At 46.7% G+C, this 27,617-nt stretch overlaps 1 protein-coding gene and 1 long non-coding RNA gene across 2 annotated transcripts in view; one reads left to right on the forward strand and one right to left on the reverse strand.

Moving 5' to 3' along the window:
* On the reverse strand, window positions 1-8,405 carry SDR42E1 (short chain dehydrogenase/reductase family 42E, member 1). The gene is made up of 3 exons (XM_088449398.1): window positions 8,276-8,405; window positions 6,523-6,595; window positions 1-4,356 (listed from the first exon to the last, which is right to left on the reverse strand). Exons 2-3 carry the CDS (start codon window positions 6,588-6,590, stop codon window positions 3,243-3,245), a joined length of 1,182 nt encoding a protein of 393 aa, XP_088305524.1. The 5' UTR covers window positions 6,591-6,595; window positions 8,276-8,405; the 3' UTR covers window positions 1-3,242.
* The window catches only part of LOC148502766 (uncharacterized), a 33,599-nt gene continuing 14,326 nt past the window's right edge, over window positions 8,345-27,617 (forward strand). Inside the window, exons 1-2 of the long non-coding RNA XR_015869974.1 lie at window positions 8,345-8,574; window positions 20,596-20,672. This is a non-coding gene — a long non-coding RNA (uncharacterized LOC148502766). The remainder of the gene's footprint in view (window positions 8,575-20,595; window positions 20,673-27,617) is intronic.

Below are 27,617 nucleotides of genomic sequence, written 5' to 3' on the forward strand. Positions count from 1 at the left end.
TTAAGGTGCCAATATTTTTCCCTGAAGTTACTTTGCCTCCAGTTATCACAACTGGTCCCAGCAATTATCTTCAATGTCTTCCTATAAGAGGTGGCTGCATAGTATATCGGAGGATAAAATAAGCTCATCCATTATAAACAGCAGGTAAGTAACTAACAGCAACATACTAAAGAAGGAACTGGACACGAGAACTAAGTTTTGTTATGAAGGTTTTTCTATGTTCTATCATATATATTCCACAAAAATAATACAATTTTGATAGGACTCCTTGTGTAAGGTAGAGAGGAGGGTTATAGTTCAGGGCACAAACATTTAGACTATTACCTTTATACTCTTATTTCCCTCTGGCTCATCCCAGCTGGATTTCATTGTCCCGAGCATGAGAAAAATGATGGCAATGAGGATTATATTATTTAGAATATTATATAACGCAGTGTTAGGCAACCTGATTAATATTCAAGGGCTCATGGGTGGCCCTCTAACTTACACAAGGGCCTCATATTGGGCCTGATCCTGAGTTATACGCTAATCACATCGTTGTTGCCTCTTTGTATGCAGTGGGCAATGCAATATTACGCAGCATCGGATCACTCGGTGTGAACATCGGTGGCTGGTGTTTTCACACAGCTGAAGCCAGCACAAGGACGCAGCCACTGGCTTCAGCACGCCCAGAAAATGGGGCAAACACGCTGTCGTTTCCTGGGGCACTTTCTGACGCCGCTCCCAAATGGCTGTAGCCTGTCAATCAGGCTGTGGCGTTTGGGCACATCAAGTGCGCAGAAGGAGATCTGCCCGTGTGCAGTACAGGTCCTACGCAGGTCTTCAAACATCAGGTTGGCGTACAATTTAGAATCAGGCCCAGTTGCCTTAATTGATAAAAAAAAACAATACACTTGATCAAAGGAGAAACACCAGTTAATAAGAACAGATCGGTAAACTAGTGGTTCAAGCTACAAAAACAAAACAGAGAATCAGGAAGGAGCTGGAGGCCGCGGGTGAAGGTTAGGACGGCAGCATGTGGACCTAGAGCCGCCTCTTGCCAGGATATAGCCAATCCACATCCAATCTGTGCTGGGGATTTCAGCCGACATCTTTCAGTTCAGTTTGTAAGGATTAAAGCGTGAACATTTCTCCCCCCCTCCACCTTTACTTTAAAACTACAATAGAATTTGGAAGGACACCCCTATTACTGCTTTTTGCACTATCTGAGAGAGTCGGAGCATCTTGGCGTATTGAATCTTCATCAGCTGATTCTGGAGGTTCTGGGATCGGCTAATTGGAGCTTTGCAATGCTAACAGCGCAAGAGGTGGAGGTTCTGGGATTGGCTAATTGGAGCTTTGTAATGCTGACAGCGCAAGAGGTGGAGGTTCTGGGATCGGCTAATTGGAGCTTTGCAAAGCTAACAGCGCAAGAGGTCGAGGTTCTGGGATCGGCTAATTGGAGCTTTGTAATGCTAACAGCCTAAGAGGTGGTGGTTCTGGGGTCGGCTAATTGGAGCTTTGTAATGCTGACAACGCAAGAGGTGGAGGTTCTGGGATCGGCTAATTGGAGCTTTGCAATGCTAACAACGCAAGAGGTGGAGGTTCTGGGATCGGCTAATTGGAGCTTTGCAATGCTAACAGCGCAAGAGGTGGAGGTTCTGGGATCAGCTAATTGGAGCTTTGCAATGCTAACAGCGCAAGAGGTGGAGGTTCTGGGATCGGCTAATTGGAGCTTTGCAATGCTGACAGCGCAAGAGGTGGAGGTTCTGGGATCGGCTAATTGGAGCTTTGCAATGCTGACAGCGCAAGAGGTGGAGGTTCTGGGATCGGCTAATTGGAGCTTTGCAATGCTGACAGCGCAAGAGGTGGAGGTTCTGGGATCGGCTAATTGGAGCTTTGTAATGCTAACAGCCTAAGAGGTGGTGGTTCTGGGATCGGCTAATTGGAGCTTTGTAATGCTAACAGCCTAAGAGGTGGTGGTTCTGGGATCGGCTAATTGGAGCTTTGTAATGCTAACAGCCTAAGAGGTGGTGGTTCTGGGATCGGCTAATTGGAGCTTTGTAATGCTAACAGCCTAAGAGGTGGTGGTTCTGGGATCGGCTAATTGGAGCTTTGTAATGCTAACAGCGCAAGAGGTGGAGGTTCTGGGATCGGCTAATTGGAGCTTTGTAATGCTAACAGCCTAAGAGGTGGTGGTTCTGGGATCGGCTAATTGGAGCTTTGTAATGCTAACAGCCTAAGAGGTGGAGGTTCTGGGGTCGGCTAATTGGAGCTGTGCAATGCTAACAGCGCAAGAGGTGGTGGTTCTGGGGTCGGCTAATTGGAGATTTGTAATGCTGACAACGCAAGAGGTGGAGGTTCTGGGATCAGCTAATTGGAGCTTTGCAATGCTAACAGCGCAAGAGGTGGAGGTTCTGGGATCGGCTAATTGGAGCTTTGTAATGCTAACAGCCTAAGAGGTGGTGGTTCTGGGATCGGCTAATTGGAGCTTTGTAATGCTGACAACGCAAGAGGTGGAGGTTCTGCTGCATAGGGATTACAGGTATGAGAGAGACAGAGGCAGTGTTATGATGTGAGGAGGGGGAACAATAGAAAGCGGAAGGAGCAGGGTTCCCCAACAGCACAGAATAATGACGCAAGGCTCCTTTGTCATTAAAACATATCAAGCAGAAAATAATTTTTTTTTTATTATCAACAGAGCAATATTAATTAAAGAAAACAATAGTTCTATCCTATTTTCCAGCTTCCCTGCAAGAAGTGGATTTTTAGTTTGATAACCCACTGTAAGGTCTGCTGTGATTGCAGGAGTATGGGATAAGACCAGTAATAAGGTCAGTGGTCCATAACCTATAACTGACCTGTGACATTTCAAAAGAACCAGGCGGCAGAATGGTGACAATTTCCAGATAGGAAACCAAATCAAAAATTAGCATCAGTCACTTCTGCTCTTCATGCTTTCTGTTACAAGAGGTAGTGCCCCTTGCAAATATAAGTAGTCCCCATTATCTAATTACTGGCAGAACCAATTCTAAAAATCGAACTTAAAAACAGTTTATATACTAATTAGGTAGCCATTGTGTGTGTTAGACAGCATTAGTGAGAAAACAGGCTGTTAGATTACTAGGAAGTGGTGGCATCGCCCAAACACCGATAATGCAATCCATCAACGCACCAGGAACCAGTGGCCTTGCTGCTTAGCCTTCATTCTATGGTGTTAAATTGTTCCCGGGGCCTCAATAGAACAATATAACAGAGAAGTCCTAGTTGTTTGGAAGTTCTAGGTCTAACCCCACCACACTGGGAACCCAAGCAAACACCGTCACAATCAGCAAGGCAAGTAGACCAACATCCCAAAGAAAATTGTTACTATTGACCCGCTTGCCATAGCCCTGACCGCGGTACCATTTGGCAACTTCATGCATCGTAAACGGCATGGGTTCGTAACCCAGCTCTTTCTTGGCTTTTTCCAAGCTGAAGTAGTGTGTTATCCCTGTTTTATAGACCTCGGCACGGGTTAGTAAAGGCTGGAAGTTATAAACAGGGCTGATAAGGAAATGCAGCCATTCAGTGAGGTAGGCCATGAAATACATGAGGAAGAGAGGAAGTCGAACTGTGGGGTATTTATACCCTAGACCTTCCACAAAGGGGCGGAAGAATTCGAAATTATCGATTGGGTCACCATCTGCAATGAAGTATGGCTGACCGGCAGCTACGCGCTTTCGATTGTCTGTAAGACCTTCAGCGGCTAAAGTGTGAGCGGAGACAAGATTATCAACATGGACAAACTGCACAAGATTATGAGGATCCCCATAAAGAAACTTGAACAACCCTTGTTCAAGATTATTAATGATTCTAGGAAGATGTCTTTGCTCCCCTGGGCCATAGATACCGGCTGATCTGAGAGCGCAGGTCCTTAGACATCCGCTATTATTACCAAGCTTGCTGCCATTGGCTTTCAGCACCATGTTTTCAGCGATAGACTTGGTGCGGGAGTAGTTGTCTGCATGGCGATTCAGAGGTAGATATGGCATGGATTCATCTCCGTTCTTGATGAGCTGCCCGCCGAACACCACATTGTATGTACTGGTGTAGACTAGTCTTTGAATGCTGTTGCTTAAGCAGGCCCGGATGACATTCTCTGTGCCCTTCACATTAACCTCGGCCGTGAGAGAGGTCTGAAGTTGCTCCCGGCCGGACATTCCGTAGGAAGCTGTATGGATGACGCAGGTTGCACCTTTAAGGGCGTCCTCCACCGCCGAAAGAGATCGGATGTCTCCTTGTATAAAACGGATTCCATCGGGGAGTTCTTGGGCTGGTCTTCTTACGTCAAAAAGAACCACTCTAACACCGCTCTGGTGCAGCCGGCAACCTAATCTGAAACAATAAATGGGAACGTGAATATTGTCCAATTCCAGGTTGGCTAGTACAGAGGTACACAACGGAGGGCTGGCAACTGCTGCAGGCGCACGAAACTGCCCTTCTTGGTTTGCATTGAGCGTCTTTTTCACCCGAAAATGCGTCTTTGTCGCAAACGGATGCAACAAATGGCTTCTCTAGACTGCAGCGATTAGTTTGAAGCGACACTTGTACAGCTGTGTGCAAAGCAGTCTGAATACGTAGTGTTCATTCTAAAGGGGCGGGACGCCTGGTCAGCAAAGGGTCACTTTCGCGCGCGCCAAAAAGTTGGTGTGTCCTTGAGACACGCTCCCCTTTACATCACTGTGGGAGCTGGCCCCAAGCTCTCCCTGCAGTGTGAACAGATAGCGGGCGCACACACACAGCATCAAATCACCGGGCGGTGATGGTTTCACTGCAACTTCCCCCCCCTGCAGATCACTGCGGCACTTGGGTGGGTACAACAACCGGTAGGCTGATTTAGCGGGGCGCCGCCATAAGACCAGAGCACATTTTGTCATTTTTAATATAGGATAGGGTGCGGCGCATCACTAAAACAGCCTAGCGGGAATACTAATATGTAAACGAGGTAGCGCCAACAGCTTTTTTTTCTACGCCAAGGTCCGTTGAGCATTGTTTACAGATTCAGTCGCACACAGATATGCGAGTGTTGCATATCAAATTAATCAGTGCAGTCTCGTGAAGCGGTTTTGTTGCATCTGTTTGCGACTAATACACATTTTGGGCGGCACAAGCTGAGTCGCACGGGAACTGGCAGCTCACTCATGTCAGTCGTATCGTGCCGCATGGCGTATTGAGGCTGGGTGCATGTGGAGGAATCAGTATGATATACCCCCGTTCAAATCCCGGCAGCAGCAGCCCGACGCAGATGGAAATCCTGAACGTCGGAAGGCAAGTATAAACTAACCTATTCTACCCCCTAACCCTCCCTTAGGGGTGGCTAACCCCCCCCCCCCAAGTGCTTAACCCTAATTCTACCCACTAAGTGCCTAAACCTAACCCCCCCCCCCCTTCCCCGCCGCCTAAACCTAAATCCCCCCGGTGGAGTGCCTAACCCTAACCTCCCCCCGGAGGTGCCTAACCCTAACCCCCCCTTCCCCTAGCCTGACCCTAACCTCCTGCGGGGGGTTCTTTACCCTGTCCCCCCGGGAGCCCTAAACCTAACCCCCCCCCCTACGGCTGTCCGCGCCCAGCATCCCTTCGATCGGGATGCCGGGCAAAGATCACCCGGCGTAGTAAAATGACAGGCGTCGAGATTGACACCTGGCATTTAACACTTGCCGGGATTCAGCAGTCGGGAAGCAGGCGGTCGGCATTGCGTCCGCCGGCTTCCCGACTGTTTCCCCATGTGGATACATCTGTACGTATGACAATACAACCATCAGCTCCTAGGCTGGGTACACATAAGATGATATATCGCTTTGACGCGGATTGGACCAATATATCGGGCGCACTGTCTAATGTGTTCTCGCAATTACGCGCTCCCACAGGACATCACATCTGATGTTCTGCGCGATATATCGTTCAGTGTGTATGGATGACCGATGTATTATTACATCGGTCATCCAGATGGCTGGGAACAACATCATTTTGATGTGTACCTGGCTCTAAGATAACTCTTCGTCTATTCACATAATAAGTCTCGTGCAGGCACCCCGGCTGTTTAGACAGAATATAGCTACCTACTATGCAACACAATGATAAGTCTGAAACCACTAAAGCTCAGACAGGAAGATCTACATAGATATCAGTAGCAGCACTACCATTCGCTGCCAAATATCCTAACGAAAATAACTACTACTATGCATATTAACATTATATTAGATAATTTTGGTGGTAGTGCCCCTTTACACCGGCCTTCAGCACATGAAGTACATGGACAGTAGAGGGAAAAAATATATTCTGCGTTGAGAGTAATACCAGGCTGGATATTTGCTAGGCCATTCTCTAAATGAACTGCAAAACTCATTAACCAATCCTAATTAATAATGAAATTCGGCTTCTTCGGAAGATGCAATTAGTGCTCATTAGTCAAAATATCCCCAATGGAATTGAATAATTAAATAGATTATTAATATACTTTCCATAATTATGCAACATTATTAATTATAGCGTGGCACTAACCTGTGTCCAAAGTAGCCGCCACCTCCAGTAATGACAAATGTTTCCTTGGGAGACTGTGAAATGCTCATCGTTTCTTAAGGGGAAAAAAAAATATATATATATATATATACATTGTAAATCTAAAACGCACATATAATTCTATGTATAAACAATTAATGATAATATTTCCCACCCTGCAAAGCCACAAGCACTTCAATAAAAGATTTTCCATATAATGTTTGACAGAGACAAATGCTGAAACCCGCGATGGAACCAGGGACCTTCAGACGGTCAGTCAAACATTCTCCTAACAGATATATCGGCCAGCTCACCATACGGCAAAAGTTAGGTAAAGACAAACAGGGCAAATGACCAATAAGCCACATAAAATTACTAAACCTGTCTAAAGTCCTGGTTAGCGTGACCAAACAGCAGTCAGACCAAAATCAGTACTTTCCGCACATTTCTTCTCGTCATCGCAGGAGAGTGTGATCAGAAGTGTCCACCCACAGCAAAAGCGCTCTAATGGAGCAACAACTGAATTTCTTCTTTGGGCGCCCATTACTCACAGCCGCACCTGAAAACAATTAAATCACCCCTTATCTGTGTGCAGTTTGTATGTTCTCCCGTGCTTGTGTGGATTTCCTCACACATACTGGTAGGTTAATTGGCCGGTGACCCTAGTGCATGTGTGTGGTCACATTACATAGCCATGCCTAAATATTATATAACCAAATAAAAAAAATGAAACTAACTTCTGCAACATTCACACTGAAACCAGCTGTGCAGCTATGTACATTTTCCATCTGTCCTTGATGTCCAAGGACTAATCATAGCGTAAGTATCAAAGTCCATATACTAGTCATTGTATAAAGTATCATAGTCCACATACTAATCATAGTATATATAGCCTAGACCACTGACTATTCATAGTGTAAATCTTCTAATCCATAGACTAACCATTGCAGAAGTATAGTCCACATCACAGTAGCCAACTGTTCAAAATAATGAACCTGCCATATTACTGAAAGTTACTAAACATTATTAATGGCGGCAGCAGCACAATGATTGGCGGCGTGTAAGCACCCCCAGAGCTGGATCCGATGGTCTATATACTAAACATGGAATATCATGATTATAGCATAATAATAGTCCCCACAACAGTCATAGCATAAATAATAGTTCATAACAAGTCATACTATAAATACTGTCCATACAACAGTCATACTATAAATATAATAATCCATACAACAGGCATAGTATAATATAATAATCCATACAACAGGCATAGTATAATAAAATAATCCATACAAGTCATACTATAATATCATAATCCTTACAACGGCCATACTATAATATAATAATCCATACAACAGTCATACTATAATATAATCCATACAACAGTCATACTATAATATAATCCATACAACAGTCATACTATAATATAATCCATACAACAGTCATACTATAATATAATAATCCATACAAGTCATATTATTTATAATATATATATATATATATTAATCCATACAACAGCCATACTATATATATAATCCATACAACAGCCATACTATAAATGCAATAGTCCATACCATCAGTCATAGCATAAATATAGTAGTCCATGCAATAATGACAGCATAATATAATAAACATAGGATACACATAATCATGGTCTGACATCCACAAGTGGTGCCACTGTACGTAGTGCTGACGTCACGCTGCCCTCTGACCCCGGCTCCCCCTCAGGTGAGTGATATACGGGTACTACTATTACCTTTCTCCTGACCAGCCAGGGGTGGGTGCTATGCTGAACCTCCTCTCCCCCTCTGTGCCTCCGCACCGCACCGTACTCCTTACGGCTTATGTATGTACTAAGTTCCGTACAGCAGCATGGCGGCGCTCAAGTAATATATACTCGCCGGCTGTTGCCTGGGGCGACACGGTGAAGCCCTGCGTGCTGACGTTGAGACACGTGACAGCAGGAGCAGCAGCTGCAGACCATGGCGGGGAAACTGAAGCCCGGGGAGCTGAGGGACGTGCTGGAGGCGCTGAGCGGCGCGGCCCGGGACCTGGGTACTGTCATATCATATCACATGCCCCTGGGGACAACAAGGCCCAGCGTGACCTGCCAGCATATAGTAGTGATCCCTACACTCTGATAGCTTTATGTAACTTTCCTGAGCACATTTCCTCGGTGATTGGGTGCTGCGATGTGGTGATAGGGTGCTGAGGTGATGGGGCGCTCGGACTGGGGAGCTGAGACCTGATCGGGTGCTGAGGTGACTGGGGAGCTGAGAGGTGACTGGGGTGCTGAGGTGATTGATGAGCTGAGACATGACGGGAAGCTGAGGTGACTGGGAAGCTGAGATGTGACTGGGGAGCTGAGGTGACTGGGGAGCTGAGAGGATTGATGAGCTGAGACATGACGGGAAGCTGAGGTGACTGGGAAGCTGAGATGTGACTGGGGAGCTGAGGTGACTGGGGAGCTGAGGTGACTGGGGAGCTGAGAGGATTGATGAGCTGAGACATGACGGGAAGCTGAGGTGACTGGGAAGCTGAGATGTGACTGGGGAGCTGAGGTGACTGGGGAGCTGAGGTGACTGGGGAGCTGAGAGGATTGATGAGCTGAGACATGACTGGATGCTGAGGTGACTGGATGCTGAGGTGACTGGATGCTGAGGTGACTGGGTGCTGAGGTGATTGGGGAGCTGAGACGTGACTGGGGAGCTAAGATGTGACTGGGTGCTGAGGTGACTGTAGAGCGGAGACGTGACTGGGTGCTGGGGTGCTGAGGTGATTGATGAGCTGAGACATGACGGGATGCTGAGGTGACTGAGAAGCTGAGATGTGATGGGGTGTTGAGGTGACTGGGGAGCTGAGATCTGACGGGGTGCTGAGGTGGCAGGGCGCTCAGAGTGGGTGCTGTGGTGATGGGGAGCTGAGACTTGACTGAGCGCTGAGGTTATTGGGGAGCTGAGACGTGACTGGGTGCTAATGTGACGGGGCGCTCAGACTCGGTGCTGTGGTGATGGGGAGCTGAGACGTGACGGGGTGCTGAGGTGACTGGGGAGCTGAGAGGTGACTGGGTGCTAATGTGACGGGGCGCTCAGACTGGGTGCTGTGGTGATGGGGAGCTGAGACGTGACGGGGTGCTGTGGTGATTGGGAGCAGAGATGTGACTGGATGCTGAGGGTGATGGGACGCTCAGACTGGATGCTGTGGTGACGGGGAGCTGAGATGTGACTGGGTGCTGTGGTGATGGGGCGCTCAGTCTGGATGCCGTGGTGATGGGACACTGGTGACAAGGTATTGAGATGTAATTTATATATCTTAAGTAGTAGTTGAACTTTCAGTGCTCCCTACACAGCATGCTGAGGTAACAGTAAGGCCTCTGGGCACCTGCTGTGAGCCATATTCAGAGTTATTCGTATATATGTAAATTTCCAGGTGCGACTCCCTAACCCTGCTGTCCCTGGTTTAGATGAAACTGGATTATTGACCATCGATGGTGGAGTTCTGATTGTTCTCTGTCATCAACAGCAGGGGCACAGCGATAATTTAAAAAAAAAAAAAAAAATTGCCAGTGCACTGGGCATGGAGCTTAGCCACAACCCCTGATGCATTGTTTAACCCCTCCCTGACTGGTCTGCCATCTGTGTAAAACAAGCAGGAATGACTGCCTGTCCATTATTTCAAGCCATCAGTGCTAAGCACTGATGGTACCATTGATGGAGACCATCAATATTTAACCCTCTGATGGCCATACCTCGACCGTATTGCGACTGGAGGCGTATTCTTGGAGTGGATTTTCAAAAATGTAAAAATAAAATAACCATACGCAAAGGAAACGCCTTAAAGTTAATTACCGGATCGAGCTGATAATAAGTACACAAGTGGATTGATGCATCTGCAGGGCTTACTGATGCAGCCCATAAATATAAAAAACATTCCTACGACTGCACTTCCTTCCCAGCCCTGGACTCGGCCTCTTAGTTGGACACCGTCTCTAGTCACGTGGGGCTAAGCTCCATGCCCAGTGCGGCTAGCGGTGACCCCAGATGTTTCGGACCATGGCCGGATTCAAGGGGAGCAGGTAAGCAGCGGGGGTTCCGCGGTGGGTCCCTGCTGAGAACATAGGGCCTGATTCAGACCCACTCACAAGCGGCTGTCCGCTCGCAAGTGGGTCGATGGTGTGCACTGCGCATGCGCACGACGGCGGGAGCTCCGTCATGCGCATGCACCAGACGCGACGAGCGAAGGACTTTCCTTCGCTCGTTGTATCTGATCAAAGGGGGCGTGCTGTTGATGTTGATTGACAGCACGCCCCCTTTGGTGGGCGTGCCGGGGGCGTGCCTCCCAGACGGAGGCGTTCCCAAGGAAACGCCTACCGTCAGAAGCCGGCCCACTGACATCACTAGTGATGTCAGTGGGAGTGATTTTGGCTCTGATAGAGCCAAAATCACTCCGGGCCTTGCGGTTGAGAAACTCAACTGCAGGCTCCGGCTCACAGTGGCGATGGTCAAGACCATCGCGACCATCAACCTGCACGCTCGTATAGGCTGCGGGTGGTGACCCACAGCTATACGAGCGTCCAGGAGGACGCTCCATAATTATGGAGGACGGCCCTCATTCAGAGCGTGCGCTCTGCTCAGAGCGTCCGGCTCTGAATGAGGGCCATAGTCCTCAGTCCCCAGGCAGGGGGCTCCCTGGGGACTGGCTGCAGCGTGGAGCCAGGTACTAATCTGCGCTTCCACTATCCTCCTGGGACAGCGGGCCGCAGCTGAGCGGCAAGCGCTGCAGTGTCCCAGGGGTTAATTGCATGCCAGGGAAGCATGCCTTCCCTGTATACAGCCGGCGCCTCCCCCGCTGCACAGAGCCCTCTCTGCGCTGCCGATTGGTCCTGTGGCAGCGCTCCTCCCCCAGGCCGGCCTCCTCTCTGCTCTTCGGTGGCCATCTTTGCATGGTGAACGCTGCTGTAGCTGCTGATCGGTGGCATCGCGGTCTGGGTCCCCCAGCATACCTCTCCTCCGTGGCTTAAGGTCAATGTATGCAGCGCTGTGTCCTACCAGACTCTGTGTGTGTGTAGTTGAGAAACAGTGCTGATAGTGCAGGGATTGATTTCTTCTGCATTGTATGTGACTTTTGCTAGCGACTGCTGCCTGTACTTTCACTTTCTACTGTCAGCCATTTTACTGTCCCTGCTCTTACTCTGCTAAAGCCCTTGCGGTGCGGTGATTGCAGGGTGGTTCTCCCACTATACTAACAAGTATCAGTGAGAGGGGTCACATACTTACCATCATGTCTGAGAGTGAATTTCCTCTCCAGCTTTTGTGTACTAAGTGCAATGTACCAATAGCGGAGGGGCTATGTCGGCAGTGTTATTTATTGGCGCGGCACGGCTCCGGTACAGGAACCTCCCTGGGCTTGTTTCGCTAAGGCGCTTACAACCTTAGTGGGCCAGTTAGCTCCGCCACCTGCGTTTTCCCAGATGGGATTGTCCCAGTAGTCAGTGGTGTCGTCACCCATGCAGGGTTTCCCGAGACAACTGATGGTACCCCACAGTCTCCCTATTTCCCCTCCCCAGGCTTCACATGAGCCTGCATGGGTTAATTCACTGACAAATTCAGTACAGCATTTGTCGGAAGTGTTACAGGGGGAGTCTGTGTTGCGGCCACATAAGTGGCCTGTGGCGTCTGTCTGCTCCTTATGAGGATGACGACGTGATGTCCGATGATGGGGAGATTCTGGATCTATCTGACCAAGAAGAGTCGGGCGCTACGTCAAAGGTTTATATTCCTGGCCTTATTCGGGCAGCCCGCACGGCTTTAGTTATTGAGGATGATGATCCTCCGGTGTCCAAGTCCAAATATGCCTTTTTCAAGGATATTAAGGGTGACGCCACAGTGTTTCCTCTTTCGGGTCAGTTAGTAGACCATTTAGAGGAGGCGTGGAAACACCCCGGAAAACGGTATCAGCCTCAGAGGCGCTTAGCCGTGGCTTATCCGTTTGCTGACAAATATTTTTCTAAGTGGGAATACCCTCCACAGGTGGATTCTCATGTGACACGCCTAGTCCGAAGTGCCACTTTGCCCATGCCTTCCATGTCCTCCTTGAAGGATGCTACGGACCGCAAGGTGGGAATCTGCCTAAAGTCCATTTATTCTCTGGGGGGCGGGGGAGGGGGTCGGCGTCCAGACCATCTATGGCCGTGTGTTAGGTAGCCAGAGCTATGGAGAGCTGGGCTTATGGTTTGGAGGCGTTTTTTGGACTCTGACTGTTCTGCTGAACAGGCCAAGTTGGTGGGCAATCTCCGGGATTTGGCCACTTACATCAATGAAGCGGCCTTGGATATCAGTATCCTCACCTCTAGGTTTTCTTCTGCAGCTGTTGCTGCTCGTCGCACCTTATGGTTGCGATCTTGGAAAGCGGACGCTGATTCCAAAAAGGGCTTAGAAGCTTTGCCTTTTAATGGAGAAGTCCTATTTGGTCCGGATCTGGACAAAATCGTAGCTACGCTGGCAGCAGCCAAATCTGCATGTCTCCCGTCTGCTGCGGTCCCTTCAAGTTCTGGTACGTCGGCCTTACAGGGCTCAGGGTAGGCCTAAAGCACAGTCTTTTCCCCGTCAAGCTGTGCCCAAGAAATCGGCCAAGCCCAGGAAACAGGCCTGGAGTACCAGACGTCCGGCCCCTAAGTCAGATGACAAACCTGCGGCCTGACAGTCCGGGCCTCCCTTTGGGGGATCCCAAAGTGGGAGGCCGTCTGCTTCAGTTCGCCAAGGGTTGGTCGATAACCACGACAGACATTTGGGTTCACGAGGTGGTTTCTCACGGGTATGCCCTCTCCTTTCGGCACAGGCCCCCATCGCGGTTCTTCACCACAGGCCTTTCATTAGACTGGAACAAAGCCTTGGAACTGCGGAAGGTTTTGCACAGTATGCTCCAGGCTGGAGTTATAGTGCCTGTTCCATTCTCCCAGAGGGGCCAGGTTTTCTATTCCAATCTATTTTTGGCGCAGAAACCCAATGGGTCGTACCGTCCAATACTCAACCTCAAGGCCCTCAACAAGTCCTTGAGGGTGCCTCGGTTTCGGATGGAGACCCTACGGTCCATCATTCTGGCGCTGGAACCTGGGGATTACATGGTGTCATTGGACATCCAGGACGCTTACCTGCATGTCCCTATTCTTTTGCACCATCAGCAGTTCCTCAGGTTTGCAATCTGCAACAATCACTTCCAGTTCCGGGCGCTACCTTTTGGCCTGGCGACAGCACCACGAGTGTTCACCAAGGTCATGGCGGTCATGGCGCTCACCTGCGGATGCAGGGAGTCCGCATGTTACCGTATCTGGACGACCTTCTGTTGGTGGCAGGGTCTCCAGAGCTCCTTCTACGCTATTTTGACCTGACTATTGCAGTGCTGCAACGTCACGGCTGGTTGATAAACTGACAAAAGTCCACCCTGATCCCGTCTCAGAGGATTCTGCACCTTGGGGCCTTGTTGGACTCCAGGCAGCAGCAAATCTTTGTGACGGTGGAAAAGATCTCTGCTTTGCAGTTGAGGGTGCACAGTTGTCTACAGTGTTGCCGAGTGTCTCTGCACTCGGCGATGAGGTTGCTGGGCTCCATGGTGTCAGTATTCGACATGGTGGAATATGCCCAGTTTCACTCCAGACCTCTGCAGCAATTGATCCTGTCCATATGGAATGGACTGCCTCAGAGTCTAAAGTCCCAGATGATGGTGCTCACTCCGAAGGTTCGCCTGTCTCTAGCCTGGTGGTTGCAGATGACCCACCTCAACAAGGGTCGCCCATTTTGGGTGGCGAACTGGGTCCTGTTAACAACGGACGCCAGTCTTCGGGGCTGGGGAGCTGTCACGGGTCCACACTTGTTCCAGGGCAGGTGGACTCAGGCCGAAAAGGAGCTTCCAATAAAATTTTGGAACTCCGCGCGGTTTTCAATGCTCTCCAGCAGGTACATCGGGTTCTCCAAGGTCATCCCGTGCAGGTCCAGTTGGACAACGCCACCACCGTGGCCTACATAAATCGACAAGGAGGAACCCGAAGTCTGGCGGCACTTGCAGAGGTGTCCCGCATCCTGGTCTGGGCGGAGCGCAATCTCCCGGCTATATCGGCTGTATTCATCCCGGGAGTCCTCAACTGGGAAGCGGATTTTCTCAGTCGGCAGGATGTACATCCGGGAGAATGGTCTTTGCACCAGGACGTCTTTCAACTTCTGGTGGACAGGTGGGGTCTTCCAGAGATGGACCTCATGGCGTCACGGCACAACAGCAAGTTGCCTGTGTACGGGTCTCGAACAAGAGACGAAAAGGCATCTCTGGTGGATGCTCTGTCCGTCCAGTGGACGTTCCAGTTTGCCTATCTCTTTCCTCTGTTTTCCCTTCTTCTGCGGGTAATCCGGAAATTCAAACAGGAAGGGGGTACACTCCTGTTGATAGCTCCCGAGTGGCCCAGGCGGCACTGGTTCTTGGACCTTCAGAGTCTGTCCGTGGACATTCCTTTGCGGTTGCCGCTGCGACCGGACCTGCTATCACAGGGTCCTTGTCTTCACCCGGACCTGACTTGGCTGTCTTTGACGGCGTGGCTGTTGAGACGGCCATGTTAAGGTCCAGGGGTTTTTCCCAGCTTTGTGGTGCAAACCATGCTAAGAGCTCGGAAGCCATCCTCTGCAAGGATATACCATCGTGTGTGGCATACGTTCTTCCAGTGGTGTCGACCGAGAGGTGATGCCCCTCGGGAGTTCCCTCTGTCTAGAGTGTTGGCTTCCCTACAGGCGGGGCTAGACCATGGGCTTCGCCTTGCTTTCCTGAAGGTGCTGGTGTACGCCATGTCAATTTGGTTCCATCGTAGGATTGCTGTGCTCCCTGATGTGCGCACCTTTATGCAAGGTGTTCTTCGCATTCAGCCACCTTTTGTTCCATCGGTGGCTCCTTGGGATTTGGCTGTGGTCATGAGAGCTCTCCAGGGACCGCCGTTTGAACCACTGGGCTCAGTGGACCTTAAATGGCTTACAGCTAAAACAATATTCCTTCTGGCCATTGCTTCGGCCAGAAGTGTTTCTGACTTAGGGGCTCTCTCCTGTAGACCCCCTTTTCTGATTTTTCATAGGAACAGGGCGGTGCTGCACACTCGTCCTGGACTCCTTCCGAAAGTTGTTTCAAGTTTCCACATCAGCGAGGAAATAGTTGTGCCGGCTTTTAACTCACCTGATCTTTCAGTGGGTGAGGCCACTTTGGACGTTGTGCGGGCCTTAAGGATTTATGTTGACCGCACTTCTTCTTTTAGGAAGTCAGACGCCTTGTTTGTCCTCTATGGCTTCCGTAAAAAGGGTTGGCCTGCTTCAAAGCAAACTTTGGCAGGTTGGATTCGTATGCCTATTTCATAAGCTTATCTTCATGAAGGCCTTCCGGTTCCTTCCTCTGTGAGGGCACATTCCACTAAGTCTGTGGGTCCTTTGGGGGCAGCTCAACGTGGTGCCTCTGCAGTCCAGATCTGCAAGGCTGCCACATGGTCCTCTGTCCATACCTTTGTGAGGTATTACGCTTTTGACACCTTTGCCTCTCAGGATGCTTCCTTCGGGCGGCGGATTCTCCTTTCAGCACAGGAGCGTCCCCACCCTTGAAGGATACTGCTTTGGGACGTCTCCAAGGTATCCTGTGGATACCCTATGGACCCTGATGTAGAAAATATGAGATATGGTAAGAACTTACCTTTGTTATATCTATTTCTACGAGGTCCATAGGATTCCACAGGACTCCCGCCCTGTCGCACCTGTACTGCAGATGGGCTTTTATCTGGTCACCGGTTTTTCCGTCTCCTTCTGGTGAGAATGTGTTTCTTGTGTGTTGCAGATCTTTCTTCTCTCTCTTTCCTCTCCTCCGACCTGGGGCTTATTACGTAACTGATTTGCCTTGGCTCGGGGGCGGGGTATAGGAGGGTGACCCCAGTGCACCCTGGGACGCTGAAAAAACTTAACCCTGTGGTGCCCGTGACCGACGTCATCACCCATACCCCAAGGTATCCTGTGGAAACCTATGGACCTCGTAGAAATAGAGATAACAAAGGTAAGTTCTTACCATATTTCTTATTGTTATCATTCTTCATCTTTTATAGACTAGTATCTCAGTTTGGTGTCCCCCCCCCCCGATTTATATGGAATTTATATAAACCAGCAAGCTTCGGATATTTACAGTCAGGGCCGAATGTAATAGCCTGCGATTTATGGGAGGTGGCGCGATTCCGCCGTGAGAGTCGGTAAATTTAAAGGTGCATATTCAGTTGCCCGAGTTTTGTTTTTTGTTCTTTTCCCCAAACCTATTCAATTAACTACAAGAATTTGTATGGGAATTACCACAGGTTTTTTCTTGCAGCTTCAGAGTAGGTGCAAAGTTGGGAAAAATAGTTGTTTTAAGATAAAAATGTTAAGACTCGTTCAGAACCCCTGGGACAACCCCCCCCCCACCCCCCTGCCAATGATCAAATGGTCAAATAGAATATTTTAATTAGCTTAATTGCCTAATAGTTACATGTCCTTATTGGGGTGAAATTCTTCAAAATGCAGTGGGTAAAAAGATGTGGGACAGGTATTTGAGGGTTTTTTTATTGATGGAACAGGTGTTTTAAATGGAATCAGTATGAATGACCGCCGGAAGACCGGCAGGAGTGACGATCCCGACAGGGGATTAAGGTAAGTAAAACTAACCCTCATGGGTGAATAAACCTAACCTCCCCCCCAAGTTCCTGCAGCCTCAACCTAAGTCTCCCGGGGGGGGGGGGTGCCTAACCCTAACCCCCCCTTCCCCTAGCCTAACCCCCAGGGGGGGGGGTGCCTAGTCCCACCCGGGAGCCCCTAACCTAAAACCCACGGCTGTCCACGCCCGCCCCCTGGCTTACCTTCGTTCGGTATGCCGGGCGTCTGCTTCCGGCGTAGGGATAATGATAGGTGTCGGGATTTCGACGCCTATCATTAGACCCCAGCCGGGATTTGACAGTCGGGAAGCCGGCGGTCGGCATTTCGACCGTCTGCTTCCTGACTGCACCCCTTTCAAACATTGCAGGTGGGAGCTACAGGTTTGTTTTTGTTTATAAAGCGGTTTCAAATGACTCAAATCAATTTTTATCAGTTTTTTGCACAGCATCTATTTTTTCACTGCTATTAAAAATGCTCAAATCGGCCATTGAAACATTTTAAAAGTGCAAAATCTTTTTCTTTGGGACAGTCATAGACACCTATAATGAATTACCCTCCTAAAAATCTAAAATAAATTATAAAAAAATATATTTTAACCTTTTTGCATTGTATGCCCTCTTTGTGTGAGTCATTAACTAGATCTTTTGAATTAAGCCTTTCTTTTTTTTTTTTTTTTACGGTGAGGATCGCCTTTGAAAAACAAGATTGTGAATTTTGCACAAACGTTATGAAATATTTTTAGTTTTAAATACACTTAGTAAACCAAAGGTTGTTACCTATTAACCAGTGTAATATTGAGGGTGGAAACCGGGAAGTCTCTGGCTGCACTTACCACTTTCCTATAGTGATACAGGTGGAGTCTCCCATATCCAAATATTCCGAAATACGGAATATTTTTAGCATGACCGAGATAGTGAAACCTTTGTTTTCTGATGGTTCAGTGTACGCAAACTTTGTTTAAGGCACCAAGGGCCTGATTCAGACCCACTCGCGAGCGGCTGTCCGCTCGCAAGTGGGTCGATGTTCTGGACTGAGCATGCGCACAACGGAGGGAGCTCCGTCGTGCGCATGCGCCAGACGCGACGAGCGAAGGAAAGTCCTTCGCTCGTTGTGTCCGATCAAAGGGGGCGTGCTGTCAATGTTGATTGACAGCACGCCCCCTTTGGTAAGCGTGCCGGGGGCGTGCCTCCCTGACGGGGGCGTTCCCACGGGAACGCCTCCCGTCAAAAGCCGGCCCACTGACATCACTAGTGATGTCAGTGGGAGTGATTTTGGCTCTGATAGAGCCAAAATCACTCAGGAGCTTGCGGTTGAAAACCTCAACCGCAGGCTCCGTCTCGCAATTTCGATGGTTGCGATGGTCTCGACCATCGCGGCCATCAAAATGCACGCTCGTATAGCCTGTGGGTGGTGACCCACAGCTATACGAGCGTCCAGAAGGACGCTCCATTTTCATGGAGGCCAGCCCTCATTCAGAGCGTGCGCTCTGCTCAGAGCGTACGGCTCTGAATGAGGGCCCAAATTTTTACAAATATAGTATAAAATAACCTTCAGGCTGTGTGTATACGGTGTATATGAAACATAAATTAATTTAATGTATGTACACAAACTTGGTTTGAGCCACAAAATTATTAAAAATATTATATAAAATTACTTGCAGGCTGTGTATGAGGTGTATATAAAACATAAATGCATTCTGTGTTTAGATTTGGGTCCCATTCCCAATATATTTCATTATGGTACGCAAATATTCCAAAATACCCCTGGCCCCAAGCATTTTTGGATATGGGAGACTCAACCAGTATTATAATAGTGGGCCTCTTGTAACTGGTGGATTACTCTGAACTGGTTTATAATTGTCTTGGGGATACACCTTGTGTGGGTATGGAATGTGTAGAAAACTGCTGCCATTTTACTGCAATGCAAATTACATATATTAGTAAATATCTGAAATATTAATCTCAATGATCTCCAAAGGGCATACCACTAAAGGGTTGATTCGATTACGTGCGATCATCTCGCAACTGTGAGTAAGCGCGCATATATACCACGCTTACGGTACCGCCATAATCGTAGATTTTTGTTCGCAGCGTTCGGGGTGCCATTGGCGGCGTTTCAGCGACCATGCGTCCCCCTCCCATGAGTTCATTGAATCGACTCCTAATACTGAGCTGCCCCTAACATTGGAATTTCTGCATAATCTCACAAACACTGGACATTTGAAGTATTAAATATATTTATTTATTTTAGATTTTTAATTTTCCAAAACTTTTTCCAGGGAGGGAAAGAAAGCAAAGAAGGAAATCATACAGTACTTAAATGTCAACAACCAACCAAGCATAAATCTGTTATGTAAAAAGTAATGTAGGGCCCATGCATTACTGGATTTTCATTGGCTGGTTGGAGAGATCATCTTTAGCTGTATGGCTTTCTACGATCATCTACAGTAAAGATTCGGCTGCTTTCCTATCCGAGGGCCAGCCACGGCAGAGGAAGGCTGTGGATACAATGGAATACCCCTTTCACATTACAAGCAATAACCTGGGTTATTGCACGTGAAGCTCAGCAACCCGGGTTACCGTGCAGTGTGAAAGCGTCACGTTGAAAACTGGTTCACACCAGCTTGCGATGCAGTGTGAATGGGTAACCTTGGTCGATGCGACCCAGGTCCAGTTCACAAGAGTAGAAAGAGCCAGCGCTTAGAGCGATTATTCCATCTCCAAGCGCCGGCTCAGCGCGTGATGGCGGCGACGTCATCGGCCCAGCAATAAGCCAGGTTGGGCTGCCAGTCTGAAAGGGGTCTCAGCTGGGTCGCACCCGGGATGGACGCATAAACAAAATCCCGGGTGTGACCCGGCATAACAATGTGAAAGGGGTATAAGGGTAACACACCAAAATAGCTTCACCTGCAGGATGCTGCTGCTACTCCTACACAGGGAACTGCGGAACATCCTTACTCAGCTGCTTTTACATTGGAACGCAAGCGTCTCTTCTCCATGAGTGGTGTACATACAGTAGAGCAGGGTTCTTCAACCTTGGCCCTCCAGCTGCTGTGGAACTACACGTCCCAGCATGCACTGCCATAGTTTTAGCATGCTGTTATATCAAAAAGGTGGCAGTGCATGCTGGGATGTGTAGTTCCACAGCAGCTGGAAGGCCAAGGTTGAAGACCCCTGCAGTAGAGGAAAGCAGCTTCATCACTGTTGGAGACCGCTAAGAATCCTACAAAGAGATTGTGCTTTCACCACTATTAGACCTGGCGGAAGACACTCACGTTGGTTGGATGCCGGAACGGGACACGGGCACCTGCTTTACTCCTGGATTATATTTGGTGCACTCTTTATTTTGCTGTAATTTCCACTGATAGACATTGTTTTATTTGCTACAGGATCCTGTTTGACATCACTCCAGGATTGCCAGGAAAAGCTCGATAAATCCATACAGTGTCAAGGTTATTTAAACTATGTAAGTATAATTTTATAGTTTACTTGTGCATGAATCTTTTTGTTTTAGCCCTTCCTTGGTGACAATTTGTAATGATCCCCTCCCCATCAAGGGATCTTTGTTTGTTTTTGTTGTTTAATACAATAAAAATGAAGAAGAAAAAATATATAATGCTACATATTATTTTGTATTTATCTTGCTTTTTATTTGTTGCAAGTGTTTGCTGGTGGTGGTGGAGGGTTTGAGATGTGCTTAGAGACAGGGTCCCAGGGGTGTCAGCATGCTTAGAGAGGGTCCCAGGTTATAGTGAGCCTGTTTTTGTTAATTTGCCTTTGCCTAAAAATTAAGTTTGTTATTGATAATTAAGATCGTTATTCGAAATATAGTGATGTGTACAAGGTAATGTTCAAATGTAATCAATAGCCTAATTCATTTATTGGCTGGCAGCACATACAGATTTGCAAAAACTGTGATGACCTGTTCCCGGTGGTACACAGACTACCGTTTGTGTCCTAACAATAGGTTACGAACCCCGGATGTAAATTGTATATTGATCTCTCATATATTGTTCTTCCTCGGGAGACCGTGCATTACATTGCAGAGCGACGCTGAATTACCTCTGCAAGTGCATGCACCAGTGCAAAGTGTTTAAACAATCCCAGTAGCAGTCTGACGCACAGTCCTAGCTGCACATATAAGAAGATGCTCATTCTATTTTTAGAGCAGATTGTTTGCAATTTGCCCCCATTGGATGAGAATGTGTACGGAAATCAAACATATGAAGGTTACTATGACCGTTCCCACTTGTACATCCCATAAGTGGTTGCTGTGTGTTTGTGACATTATAATGCTGCATTATGGTGTGGATGTTTCTCAGATCAGAGCACGTGTGTGTGTCTGTGTGTGTGTGTTTACATATGTATGTATTGGTTGAATCCTGTGGGGGCACTGGATCTAGGTGCAATATTTACATTGGAATGTCTGACCAGCCATCTCAGATTTCTACGAAATTTTTTTAGTCAAGAGAGGATGTCCAATACAACTATTTCTGCCAAATATCTCGACTGTCTGACAATTAGTATATTAAATATAAATTTTTCAAATTATTTACTAATCGCGGCTTCTTTATCCAGTTTATTTGAAATATCACGGGTGTTTAATAAGGAATCACCATGAAATTTGGACCCCTAAGGTAACTTCCCCCCCCCCCCCCCCCCTCCCCAAATCCAAAAAACGAAACCAAATTACATTTATCTGCCTCATGTTTTGCGTCACGGCAAAAACGCACGTTTTTCGAATAGAATTAAAAACGCTAGGTTCCATCGACATTAGGGATCCCATTTTTTTGGGGTGCTTAAAAAAGGTAAACATTACTACCACAAAAAAAAATCAGCAGGGCACTCTTTAATAGTGGAGGCAAAAAATAATGAAGTTGATGTTCGATTACTGTTGTACCGCTTACATAATTAACACAAGAAACCATGAAATTTAAAACCTTTAACATAGCTTGAGTCCATAACTGAAGTTGAGTCAACAGTCTCATGTTTCCCTTGTTTGGAACTTGTTGTAACTGTCTATAATTTTCCTTAAAGTGGCAACAGAAAATGTATACTGCCTTCCAGTACTTCCTTGGATAGTTGGTTCTTTCGTTACACAGAGGACGTGAATAAAAGAATCAAAACACTTATCTCTTGAAGGCCAGGACAGCACATTTGTTGATTGGTTTCGTTTCATGAAGTGTACCAGCACATCTTGTTCCTACTCATTACATTTAATGATATACCCAATGTACCAGATGTTATCCTACACCGCTGCTATGTATGTTCCAGGTTGCAGATCACTTTTGTCTACATATTTTGTGACTGTGGTCATAGTGACACTAACTCTGGTTCATTACTAATAGGCCGAAATCTGTGATGAGAAAGTGTTCCTGCCACAGTCTTTGCTGTTTCTAGACAGCTATGCAGCTTGGCTTTGCAGTCTTGTATTTCACACGTAAAAAAACTTTATGCCATGTACATTTTCATTTGCCCAGCTATACAGGTCCAAAGGTGTCAAGATGTGATGGGTTTCCACTGCTTGCATACTGGTGCGTGTGGCTAGACGTTTAACTGTCCCTCCAATGCCGCCACACGGTCTCTTACCAAGAGATGTGGCAAAAAAAATGTCATTCTGCTTGAATGTTGAAGTCATCCTTATGGAAGCACAAGTTCAAAAAGTTTTTGCAGTTCTTGTATTGTGCTCTAGCACCATCACTAAAGTAGTAAACATACTCCAATTTTGGTAATAGTTTCGCTAAGTGTTTCATAACTAAGTGGTTTTTGGGTAGCTAGTAATATGGCAGTCCGTATTTAAAAGACTACCAAATGTGCACTTTGATTGAGCAGCTGCCATGATTGACTATCTTTCTGTGACTACCTCTCCCTTTCTCTGGAAAGTTTCAGTTTTGGTTTCTCTAAAGAGAATACCCTTCCCATCAATTTCTGTTAAGTTTCATTTTCTGTATGGGAGTTTTATCCCATTGCCTCAGTTTAGTTCACTTTTTTGGTATGGTTTTTAACAATGTGTAAATTATGTATGCGGTACACCAGTAATCAAATGTGAGCTTGATGATTTTTTTTTTTTTCTCTCCACTATGAAACCGAGTACCCTGCTGATTTTTTTTTTTTTTTTTTTGTGTGCTAGTAATGTATACCTTTTTTTTTTTTTTAAGCACCCCAAAAAAATGGGATCCCTAAGGTCGATGGAACCTAGTGTTTTTAATTCTATTCGAAAAACCGTGCGGGTTTGCCGTAATGCAAAACATGAGGCAGATAAAATAATTTGGTTTGGATTCAAGAGGAAAAGTTACCTTAGAGGTCCAAATTTTGTGGTGATTCCTTAATTAACACCTGTGATACTTCAAATAAACTGGATAAAGCAGCCACGATTTGTAAATTATTTAATACATTGAAAAATCAATATATCATCAACTAATTGTCAGACAGTCGAGATATTTGGCAGAAATAGTTGTTTTGACATCCTCTCTTAACTAAGAAATTTTCAAATAAAAAAAAAAAAAATCTGAGATGGGTGGTTTCTTTGGGTGATGTGGAGTGATATTATACAGACGGCGTAATGGTTAGCGTTACTGCCTCACAGCAATGAGGTAATGGGTTCAATTCCCACCATGGCCTTAACTGTGTGGAGTTTGTATATTCTCCCTGTGCTTGCGTGGGTTTCCTCCGGGTACTCCGGTTTCCTCCCACACTCCAAAAATATACTGGTAGGTTAATTGACTCCCAACACAAATTAACCTGTGTGTATGTGCGCATGTGGTAGGGAATATAGGCCCTCATTCAGAGCCGTACGCTCTGAGCAGAGCGCACGCTCTGAATGAGGGCCGGGCTCCATTTTCATGGAGCGTCCTCCTGGACGCTCGTATAGCTGTGGGTCACCACCCACAGGCTATACGAGCGTGCTTTGTGATGGCCGCGATGGTCGAGACCATCGCGACCATCGAATTTGCGAGCCGGAGCCTGCGGTTGAGGTTTTCAACCGCAAGCTCCTGAGTGATTTTGGCTCTATCCGAGCCAAAATCACTCCCACTGACATCACTAGTGATGTCAGTGGGCCGGCTTCTGACGGGAGGCGTTCCCGTGGGAACGCCCCCGTCAGGGAGGCACGCCCCCGGCACGCCCACCAAAGGGGGCGTGCTGTCAATCAACATTGACAGCACGCCCCCTTTGATCGGACACAACGAGCGAAGGACTTTCCTTCGCTCGTCGCGTCTGGCGCATGCGCACGACGGAGCTCCCTCCGTCGTGCGCATGCTCAGTGCATAACATCGACCCACTTGCGAGCGGACAGCCGCTCGCGAGTGGGTCTGAATGAGGCCCATAGAGTGTAAGCTCCACTGGGGCAGGGACTGATGTGAATGGTCAAATATTCTCTCTGTAAAAGCGCTGCGGAATATGTGTGCGCTATATAAATAACTGGTAATAAAAAAAAAAAAAAAATATATATATATATATATATATATATATATAGTGTGTGTGTTTTAGCATTAGAAGTGCAAACTAGCCAATTAGTGCAAATAGTCTTCTAGATGGGAGGACTGCCTGCTGGGATTTGTAGTACCACAGCAGCTGCAGAGCCACAGGCCTGTTTCCTCTTCTGTACAGTGCAGCATGAGACCCCAGTAACTCTTATTAGATGTGGGCAGGTTTTCATAGAGCTGTGACAGAAAGACTTATGTAATCCATAATGCATTAGATTTGCAATTTTTAGATTAGAATATAATTCCTCCTTCCGTATGAAATAAAGACATCTCAGGCCCTCTGAAAATGTCACGGTCGAGTGACTCTGACTTGTGTGTCAGCTATTCTCTTTACAAATGCAGATACCGTAGTGCTATCTCCTTATTACGATGGCCCCTGCAGCTAAATGGAGTCACTTTGTAGCAGAAGAATCGATGGATATCACTTGACGTCACCTTGATATAGTATTTAGCTGGGGGCAAAGACCAGCTCCCATGCACCGGCTAATCTAGGAGGTGGGGATTATAAGGCTTCTCACTTTATTTTCTTCATAATTACATGCCAAATTAAGTAAACAGCCCTCCGTAGAGCACTGCAAAAGGGTTTTTTTGGTTTTGTTTTCTAATAAACCTGGTATTTATACAACTTTTACAAAAGTTACACAAGGAACGGTCTAGTGTTTAACAATTACAAATGTTAAGATATATAGCCTTTCCGTATTAGTGCCTTCTCTCTTAGGGGAATACGTAATGTCTAGAATAAGGATGGGCAAAATAATCAAGAATGGAGCTGTACCGTTTGGTGATTACTGATCCCGTTGTGCGACCGTGAGCAGATCTAACTAGACTGTAATCTGTGGGCAGTGTAAATGGGGATTTCTGTGCAATGGGTAAGTGTACAGTACCCACTCCCTCTCCTGCCACCGCCGTCATACAGACCATTGCCTGGAAACTCTGTTATGGAAATATGGCTGCGGTCACTTTGTTATCGCCACGCAACAATAATTAGGCCCATATTAATCATCATTAATGAAGATATAGTTTTTTTGTTTTTTTTTATCGACACATCACAGTGAACATAAAATCGTTTATTACCGCAGTCTACTTGGAAAACGATCAATCTAACTGCTGAGTGATAGCGGCGGGCTGCAGGAATGCAAGTTTTACAATTTTACTAGGCCAGTGTTACTATATATGTGAATGCTATGTCCAGGTTTGCCAGCTGGCGCACGCTCAGTGGCACTGGAAGCCATGACTTGGGTTTATATTTCCACGTGTTGAAAAAACAAATTACAAATAAACAAATTTTTTTCTGCAGATGTTCTGAATTGAAAAAAAAAAAAACGGCTTAATTTAAATAAACCATTATTATTTCAAATAATATCCTCTGCTGTTACCTTTCTCAGGTGGTGATGGCCAAAGGTGGGGAACGCAGGGTGGCAGCCCTTGATAGCTCAGGAGGAGTTAGGGATAGGGCTTTTTACTAGTTAATGTTTCCCAAACTGTGTGCCGTGGCGCCCTGGGGTACGTCGGGGCACTTGCAGGGGTACCTTGGGTTGGTGGTCAGTACCAAATAAAATAATTTTTAGTCGGTGTGATAGGCAAAACCAGTTCTAATGGCTGCCAATCAGAAAATATGTGGATAAAACAAGCGCAGCCTGTCAGCCACCACATATCTGAACCTAAGGGTGACCTGTAAGCACAAATTACTTCATTTAATTCTCGCTGAATTTCTCAATAACAAACTTTGGGCCCAGGGTGGTGCTGTGGGAAAAATGCTGATACTCTAGGGCACCGTGATTCCAAAAAGTTTAGGAACACCTGAGTGTGTATGTATATATATATATGGATTGATGTGATGTTGGAAGTTTCTGATTGGATGGGAGATCGTACATCATGGTAGTGGCCCTGCAGACAGCTGTTAGGGATTACACGTTCCCGTTTGGGCGGTCATTTGGTTGATTTCAAACATTTTTCATTGCTTTACAAATAAGTCAGATCTTAGGTTACGAATTGCAATGTACAACTTAATTTTAAAGTTTGTTTTTTTGCATAATGTTCTATATGTAGCAGATACAATCCTGCCCCATTGTAGTCTAGACTTTGCCCTTTGCTCCTAAATTAAGCTATCTGTCATGCAGATAATCATATAATTAAGCTGATGTGAGATTCTCCACCATCCGCTTTTATGACGAAGGCCACATCAATTTGAGTTGTAATAACTTTGATTTAACAAGTATGTGTAAAGGGAGGTCCCCTGAAGGCACAGCAGCCATTGTAAATCTTACCAGCATCTATCCGCTATAACAGTCCTCCAGATTTTTATAATTTTTTTTTTTTTAAATCGTATAAGCATTGAAAAAGATTGATGACCTTGTAAAAAAAAAATAAAAAAATCCACGCACAAAAAGATTTATAACCGATGAAATAGGAGCCACTGTAAAAGTACACAAGTGCCAGACTGAGCATCGCTGTCCGGTAAAAAGGAGAAAAATCAATCACTTTGCTGTAATGGAGGCTGCGCGTTCAGCAATATGAACACATGGCAGTGAGTGCGAGACGGGAATAGAGAACCTTACAGCTCCAACATCGTCATGTGCTTGGGCTCTTGACTTGATAAATTGTAATGAAAATAAATATCTGAAATCACTCGAAGTGTACAAGAGGTGAGATCGGCGCAGGGAGACTCCAAGGCATGCAATTAGTAGGCAATGATATGTTTTAGGGGCCTGAATGAGCTTCGGTTTGATGAAGACGAGGTCACTTGAATCATGAGATTATACCACTCCATAAATACACCATGAATACACCATGAATACATCAGTTGCAATACTCAGAAATCGTGGGCGCAGTCTATAACACATTGCTTGGAAAGCCACGCACATCATGGTTTTTATATGTAATAAAGTAGTCATGTAATATGCACACAGGTATGGTATATATGCTTC

Source organism: Taudactylus pleione, unplaced genomic scaffold (genome assembly GCF_031769625.1).
Source record: "Taudactylus pleione unplaced genomic scaffold, aTauple2 ptg000484l, whole genome shotgun sequence".
NCBI lineage: Eukaryota > Metazoa > Chordata > Amphibia > Anura > Myobatrachidae > Taudactylus > Taudactylus pleione.

Excerpts from the sequence above, each read along its gene's own strand:
- SDR42E1 (XM_088449398.1), bottom strand. The coding sequence starts at position 6,590 with ATGAGCATTTCACAGTCTCCCAAGGAAACATTTGTCATTACTGGAGGT. Across the intron at positions 4,357-6,522 it reads GGCGGCTACTTTGGACACAG|ATTAGGTTGCCGGCTGCACC; the intron begins GTTAGTGCCACG and ends TTATTGTTTCAG.